Below are 8,770 nucleotides of genomic sequence, written 5' to 3'. Positions count from 1 at the left end.
CATTGCCTGCATTATTCACAATCATTGGGTTTCTTCCCAGTTTGCAAACTCTCTGGTGACAGATAATAATCTGTGACATATCACTGATGCCCTACAAACAGTTGCCATACTCAGTCCCTACTCTGTTTGGGAATGCTACCTCTCACAGAAGATTTGAATGCTTCCTCTGCATTCACTTCCTAGCCTCTTGTGGGATCATCCTCTTTTTCTCACTCTCACTCGAGGCCTCCAATGACTTTTGGGTGGAGGCTGGAAGAAAAAAAGAATTGCCCTTATTTCTCCCTCTGCTTTTTTGTTTTTGAAATGGGTTTGGAATTTTTATGGACCTCTCGTCCTTAACTGTGTCATGGCAACTATGTGGATCAGATGGTGCCCATCCCCTTGAGAATGGTTCCCTGGTTACAGGAGCTGTCTTGCAGATGTTTCTGAGAAGTCCCAAGAGCAGTAACTAAGGATGGCATGTCAAATGAGGGACTTGTGACTGAAAACGACAAGCGAGCATAGGTAACCAGGATGGATTTCTGACTACATTGTGTCTTCCAAAATAAGATGGTTTGAGGTTAGGACAGATACAGAGAAACAGCCTGGCTACCTGCTTTCACTTGGGTTAAGCCTGTCCTACTATTTGTTCCTCATGTACTAGAAACAGCTGGCATCCACCAAGTGATCCTGTGTGATACGTCAATTATCTTCTTTTTTTTTTTTTTTAATTTCTATGACAGCTTTAGAAATCCAAAAGGTCTGTATCAGCAGATCTTTTCACAAATGAACCAGTCCAATGCAACCCAACTACCATTCTGTAGTTTCACTCTTAGACTACCTTCATAGCTTAGACCTCAGGGACCTCTACCACATCTGTTGAGGATGTCCTCTTCATTCATGTTTCCCTGTACTTCTCTGTCCCCCAAAGCCTTCACTTGGATCCCTGGCACTTTGTCTGAAAAGTTACTTAAGGCTATCTTTTTGTGTTGAAAAGAACTCTGATCACTCAGGGTAGAATTTCCTTCTTGACACTCTTTATGAACAGGAAGAGCTCTATGAAGGAAGAAGCCACACAACAGGAGATCCACAAATTTGGAAGACACATTTTGTTTAAGATGAGCACCTATGAGTAGATCTGTGTTTCTCAACCCAAAATAAGTGCAACTTGATGTTTTGTGTTACTGCTCTGGCTAGGCAAGGGACAGTAATGCCCGTTCCTGAGTCTGAGACAACCTAACTACCACTGACTCATGCCTACGCCAAGGATTGCTTTTCCTCCCTGTCACACAAATCATGTGAAAGACTATCGTCAGGTGTCATGCCTCTCTGTATTGACCAATCTCAGCGTTTGCCTATTTTCCATGCATTGGACCTTCCCACTTCCAAGATTACTCCATCCATTGACTGACTAGCTCTCTGACCCCAATTTCAGATACCCACTGCCCTCTGATAGGTTTACACATAAGACTCTATCAACCTCAGTGAGATGACCCAAATCTCCACAAGAGTCTTTTTTACTCAGGAAAATCTAGACGGGGGGAAACAGCGTGGTGGTGAGGTGCGTTAAGCTTCAGACTGCAGTGCTGCCAGCCTGTATATATGATTGCTGGACTCGTAGCTATGCTGCTTCTGAGCAACCCCCCTGAGAGTACGTCTGGGAAAACAGCAGACTATGGCCTTAGTTTGTAGATGCCACTATGTGCGAAACCTGAAAGAAATTCTTTGGCCCTGACCTAAATCTGGTCCAGCCCTTGTTGTTGGGGCTATTTGGGAAATGAGCCAGCAGATAATGGATTTCTCTCTTCCCTGTTTGTAGCTTTTCAAGTAAATAGAAAAGTCTTTCTAAAGAGGCAAACAGACATGAAAACCAGACCTATTCTGAAACACTTGGCTGTGCTCATACTCATATTTCACTCAATTGTATTATTCAGCAAATCTCCATTTCCATGGACAGTCTTAAGCACAAAATTCACATGACAACATCGCATTGAAACAATGACTAAATAGAAACATATGGCTTTTTTTTTTTGGAGGGGGCGGGGAGCATGGAGAAAATGTAAAATAAACTGTTCATGATCCAGAGGGAACTTCCATAGTAGAAGAGCTGCAAAGTGACCAAGACCTTGTTTTTTGTGTTGGGCCCTCTCCAAAGGGGGTGTTGTGGGATACTTTTGTGCACCAAGTATTTAACAAGTAAAAGAACTAAATGAAAACGGTATCAATTGTACCCAGGAGTCAAAGACATAAAAAATGGGTCAGGATTTGGTTACACTGGTTTAAGTCACTGACTATGACACTAGTATGCCGTAGAAGCATTAGATTGAGCTCTGGTTGCTCCATGTTCAATCTCCTGTGTGTTACTGTACCCAGGGAAAGAGCACAAGATGGTTCAAGTGCTGAAATACATGGGAGACCTAGATGCATTCCAGACTCCTGGCTCAAGCCAGAGATAGTTTTGGCAGGTGCAGCATTAAATCTAATTGCATTTATATATGTATATATATATACATATATATTATATTACATATTTATATATATCATATGCAGATACATGGTTGGTGTAGAGACAGAGAGGAAATCTTCTGCCTTTTGATTCACTCCCCAGTGGCCACAATAACCAGAGATGTGTCCATTCAAAGTCTTGAGCCAGGAACTTCTTCCAGGGTCCCCCATGTGTGTGTAGTATCCCAAGGCTTGAAGCCATCCTCACGTGCTTTCCCAGACCACAAACAGGATTCTGGAAGGGATTTGGAGCAGTCAGGACATGAACCGGCGTCCATATGGGATCCCAGCATGTCCAAGGTGAGGACTTTAGCCATAGGATGCCATACTATGCCCTAGTGCAGCTTTTGGGGAATAAAACAGTAGGTGGTGATCTCTCCTTTCTATCTCTCTCTATCTCTGTGCTTGAGTCTCTTATAACTCTTCCTTTTATTTGATAAGTAAGTCTTTGTTTTTGCTAAATGGAAATCACATTTGAATTGAACTTTGGCAGCACTTACAATACATTTGACTCCTTAGAGTTGAATCACAAATATTCCCAAGGGGACTCCTTTGCTTATTTCAACACAACAGTGCTACTTACCTCTCACTGTTGTGAGCTCTTCCTTTTTCTTCCCTTCTTTTTCTTCTCGTTGCTTCCCTTGATACCCAGCTTCTGGCCATACTCATCCCCATACCATATTAGCAGCTCACAGCCTGGTTTGATGACCTGGCAGGTGCGGTAAAATATCTGCCTGTGGTACTGGAAGGCCACCAAATTCTGCTCCTCATCATTGCGGGCACAGTTCACATATCTGGGGTGGAGATAAATGCTGAGTTTGAATGCTCTGTCACGTTCAAATCTCGTGTGTTCTGTAATAGCCTCCACCCTGCTTGAATCCCAATTCTGCAAGAGCTCTCCCAGAAAACATACACCTCTCTCATGAGATCAGTGAACTCCCAGGTACAAGTTGTAGATACAGTGTTCATTGTGATAAGTATGCTTTCTTCCTTCCTTCCTCACTAGTCATCCTCAAAACTCAAGCCCACCTTACTCCCACCTTGACTGCCATGAAGCACACAGAGTTTCCCTAAACTCCAAATTTCATTCAGTTTTCTGCTACAGAATTGGATGAGTGGACACACTCCTTACATCTAGCTTTCCACACATGCTCCACACCTCAGCTTTCCCAAAGGCAATCCTTTGGAGTCCTTTCTCTTGGATCTTTCTCCTGGATCTTGGGAGTCCAAGATCCAGATCCAGAAATGTAGATGAGTCTTCATTGTTTCTTATCCTCTCACAGAACTGCTCACAGAAACCTTTGTCCAGATACAGCTTCCTTCTCTCATCCACATCCCAGGTTTGGTTTTGTTTTGCTTAATTGATAAAGTTTAGTGTTTTATTTTTATTTGAGAGGCAGAGAAGCAAAGAGGACAAGGGGAAAGAGACAGAGATGCCAGGAGAACGGGTGGAATGGGGACACAGAAAGGACACAGTGGCAGGCAGGAGCTTCAACCAGGTCTTCCACGTGGGCACAGAGGTCAAAGATTGAGGACATTCTCCAAAACTTCCCTGGATGCATGGGGAAGCCACTGGTTTGGCAGTAGAGCAACCAGAACTTGGGATGCAGGCTTCACAGTCACTGCCTTAGCCCACTGCTTGTCAATGCCTGTCCCCAGAACCCAGCTGTTTACTCTTTTTTTTTTTTTTATCTTTCACTGTCTCATCGATTGAAGGTCTTATGTCTGAAGTTGTTCTGACAGTGTATAATTGTCAAAAGACTAAGAAACATTACTGCCAGGCACCAATTTCATGGAATCTCCATGTATTTAGGAAATTTTTGACACTGGAAGGGCTTAATCAATGCTAATTAGAGAAAGAGTGAGTCTAATGACCCCAGTTGATCTAGATTCCTCAAGGCCCATCTTTGTGTTCTGTTTATTAAGCATAGTGATTTATGTTATGGTAAGAAAGCAAGAATTAACAGCATCAAAGATGAAAAAGGCAACATAACAACAGACACCGCAGCCATTAAGGACATAATTAGAAATTACTACAAAGCGCTGTACTCCAACAAATCAGAAGACCAACAAGAAATGGAAAAGTTCTTAGGCTCACACCACCTGCCAAAACTTAGTCCAGAGGCAGCAAACGAACTGAACAAACCCATAACTGAAGCAGAGATTGAATCAGTGATTAAAGATCTCCCATCAAAGAAAAGCCAGGCCCTGACGAAAACACTACAGAATTCTACAAAACATTCCGAACACAACTAACCCCAATCCTCTACAAACTCTTCAAAACAATAGAAAAGGAAGCAACCCTGACAAACTCGTTCTATGAAGTCAACATTACCTTAATCCGAAAACCAGACAGAAAACCAACAGAGAAAGAAAACTACAGACCTATCTCTTTGATAAATATTGATGCTAAGATTCTCAACAAAACCCTAGAAAATAGAATTCAAAAACACATCGGACAGATCATTCATTCAGATTAGGTAGGATTCATCCCTGGAATGCAGGAATGGTTCAACGTCCGGAAATCCATATATGTGATACACCACATCCAAAAGCTGAAAAACAAAAATCACATGATCATATCAATAGACGCAGAAAAAGCTTTCGACATAATCCAACACCACTTCCTGCTAAAAACCCTAACCAAGGTAGGCATTGATGGAATAAACCACAACATAATCAAAGCGATATATGAAAAACCCAACGCCAGCATCATACTGAATGGAGAAACACTGGAACCCTTCCCATTGAGATCTGGAACAAGACAAGGATGTCCACTTCCTCCAATACTATTCAACATAGTCCTAGAGGTACTCGCTGAGGCCATAAGACAAGAAAAAGCAATCAGAGGAATCCAAATGGGACACAAATCAAGCTCTCACTGTACACTCTCACCATACACTAAGATCAAATCTAAATGGATAACAGATCTAAACCTACATCAAGAAACCTTCAAACCTTTGGAAGAAAAGGTTGGAAATACTCTGCAAGATCTGGGGGTAGGTCCATACTTCCTAAAAAGGACACCAAAGGCAATAGCAATCAAGACCAGAATAAACAAATGGGATTTCATCAAACTAAGAAGCTTCTGTACAGCCAGGGAAATAATCAACAAAGTAACAAAGTAACCCACAGAATGGGAGAAGATATTCACGCACTACATAGGTGATAGAATATACAAAGAGCTACAAAACAACCAAAATGTCAAAACAAACAAGCCACTCAAGAAATGGGCATGGGAAATGGGCAGACACTTCACAAAAGAACAAACCCAAATGGCAAATAAACATACGAAAAAATGCTCAAGTTCCCTGGCTTTTAATTGATTGGGATGATACTCTGCTGGCTCTGCCTGCCGTCCAGAGAGGGTATGCCTAAGAAGCCGTTGAACTTGGCTGGACAATAAGATGCGGGTTTCTATGTTTGGTATATGCTTGCAATGGAGGAATCTCAACTGAACTTGAACTGTGGTTATGCAAAATGTGGAGGAATCCACTATGGTGGGAGGGTTTGGGGAGGAGTGGGGAGAATCCAAGTACCTATGAAACTGTGTCACATAATGCAATGTAATTAATGAATAAAAAAAAAGAAATAGTATTTATATAGAATATGCTTTTAGAAACAGGTCATGACATTCACATTTCATTAGAATAAACATGAAAGAGGACATATGATGCAAAAGTCACGGAGGAAAGTAAAGGAGAAAGGAAAGAGATCTTGTCTTGGTGAGAAATATCCTGTATAGTTGTAACATGCCATGGCTCTTACCTCATCCAGTTGGCCAAAGAAGTATCCTTTCCATCCACGTACTCATAGCTGTTCCTGCCCTTGGCTATCTGAGTTTCAAAAAAATAGGTTAATACGTTTCTGAAATGGGTGCAGTTCAGCAGAATTATTAACAACTCTATCCTCATGTTCTGTGACATTACATGACTCCGACACATGTTGAGACTTTACATAGTGTTGGTACACATTTATTCTGGTTTATTTCCCTACAGTAGAAGCCCATAGAGGAGATTGCCACTGCTTTATTTTTAACAGCCCAGTGATTTTCTCTAGGCTAATATTTATTTATTTTTTGGAATTATTTATTTTTATTACAAAGTCAGATGTACAGAGAAGAGGAGACAGAGAGAGAGATTGGAAGGTCTACCATCTGATGAGCCACTCCCCCAACTAACCACAGCAGCCGGTACTGTGCCGATCCGAAGCTGGGAACCAGGAAACTCTTTGGGGTCTCCCATGCAGATGCAGGGTGCCAAGGCGTGGGCTGTCCTCAACTGCTATCCTAGGCCACAAACAGGGAGCTGGATGGCAAGTGGAACTGCTGGTATTAGAAAGAGTGCCCAGTTTTGATCCCAGCAGGTTCAAAGTGAGGACTTTAGCCACAAGGCCACGACGCCGAGCCCTATGCTAATCTTTACAGCCTGGCTGATCATGTTGGCTCAACTCATGCCATAATGTGTAGAAGGACACATGAACCAGTCTCATGCTAGGCAGGAGAAAAGCCATCAGACTGGAAAGGGATGTGCTTCTTACCTGCCAGCTGTACCCACTGTCAGCTTCCTCTTCCACTTCTGTGATCTTGCCCTCAAAAGGACCAAAGTGCAGCCCCAAAGGCAGATCAGATGCTTCATTAAATACTCCAAGCCCAGCTTCCGGAATGCTCGATGGGCCAACTCGAAGTCCAGTGGGCACACTGAGGAGAGCACGACTAGGATGTCCCTTTTCCACTGGATTGTCCTTTAGAAACACGGGGGGTCCATGAGCAGCACAGCTCTTCAGGAAGCAGATCTGACACTTCTCACAATCTGGAGATGAGAGTGGAAGGGATGAGGAACATATACCAAACGTTGCTGGCTATAGAGAGTATCAGAAGCAGCCAAGTGTTCACATCACTCAGTCTCAGTTTTGCACCCCAAGTTACCAGAAGACAGAATGATGTAAGACCAAATTACAAGTGGAATTTCAATTCAGACTATGGGATTTTTCTTTGTGGATGTGCCAAAGGGTCACTTACACAGGTAGTCATCATCCTCAGTCTCACTGAACTCTTTGTATGTCTGACTCTTTCTTCCTTTCAAGTTGTACATCTGAAATTCTTCATTCTCATCCTTTCTTCTGAGTTCTGAGATGGAGAGACTAAGTCAGTGAAGTTATCAGTTCTTTTGGGTTTAATGTTTCAAATAAAATAAAGGGCTTTCAAGACAAGGAAAAACTGCATGGACATTTGTTTTTCATTACAATCTCTGGTTTTAATTCATTTCCCCTGAAGTTTGAATATCTGTTTATTTAAACAGCAAAGAAAGACACATCAAGAGATTGACACAGCAGTTGAGAGAATCAGAGTACACAGAAGGCAGAGAGAGGTGGGTAGGTTCACTTTTTGAGTAACCTGGATAGCACCCAAATCAGTCTCAGATCAGAAAGCTTTATTCAGTTTTCCCAGGGGGTTGTAAGACCTCAATCACTTATCTCCTCACCAAGTGTTACTAATTTGTATATCAACAATTTGCTAGAGTCAGAGATAGGGTCAGTTCTGGAACCCAGGCACTCTGCCATGGGAAACAGGCATATTAACTAGTATCTTCACTCCTAGGACAACTGACTTCCTCTCCATGAAGTGTCTGCATATAGGCTAAGTAACCTGATCCCACTATTTTTTTTTTTTAGATATTCCCCAAAGAGCTTAAAATGTAATCATGTTTCTAGAGGCTCTATTTATTTTGTGTTGAGTGTGACCCAAGCATGCAATTGCATCCCTCACAGCTTGACCATCCTCATCAAGCTTCACCTTCCTTGGGCTTCCTAGTGGGCCTAGAGAGACAGCTCCTGAAATTATTTTCTTACCAAGTTTTTGTGTAGAGTGCTGTCCTGAGCTGTTTGATTCCTTAGGATGGAACACTGCTTTCCGGCCCTTCTTTGAGCCAGTTGTGTTTAGTAAATTTGCAGTTCCTGATGATTCCTTCGTACTGATTTCATTATGTAAAGGCCCGCTGGACTTTCCCTTTAATGAGAAAGTAACATTTTTTTAAACTCATTGTTCAGTGCATTTGTCCTTTGGGATTGCAAAGTGTTTTCAGGTACATGGCATTCTTTAAAGTATCAGCAAACATGCGAACATATGAGGTGATTGAATACTGAAGGGAAAAGCAGTGTCTATGTTTCTAGTGTATTTGGGGATAGATCACATCATTTGAGGCTGTTTCTCTCTAGATGGTTTTCAATTTCCTCTGCACAAATGAAAGTGGAAAAGGGGAGAACATTTAGAAAGATAATCTGGAGG

General features: G+C 42.1%; 1 protein-coding gene across 1 annotated transcript; it reads right to left on the bottom strand.

Annotated features, from left to right (window-relative positions):
- Window positions 1–3,130: 3,130 nt before the first annotated feature.
- On the bottom strand, window positions 3,131–8,464 carry LOC131478795 (histone-lysine N-methyltransferase PRDM7-like; the record flags this gene model as incomplete). Its single annotated transcript, XM_058659376.1, has 5 exons — window positions 3,131–3,278; window positions 6,253–6,320; window positions 7,024–7,295; window positions 7,505–7,612; window positions 8,335–8,464. Coding segments are annotated over 5 exons (726 nt in total), but the record flags the coding sequence as incomplete, so codon positions are not given.
- Between the last annotated feature and the right edge of the window lie 306 nt (window positions 8,465–8,770).

Source organism: Ochotona princeps, chromosome Y, assembly GCF_030435755.1.
Source record: "Ochotona princeps isolate mOchPri1 chromosome Y, mOchPri1.hap1, whole genome shotgun sequence".
Classification (NCBI taxonomy): domain Eukaryota; kingdom Metazoa; phylum Chordata; class Mammalia; order Lagomorpha; family Ochotonidae; genus Ochotona; species Ochotona princeps.
Note: the sequence above shows the minus strand (reverse complement) of the source record. Positions and strands in the feature narration are given on the sequence as shown.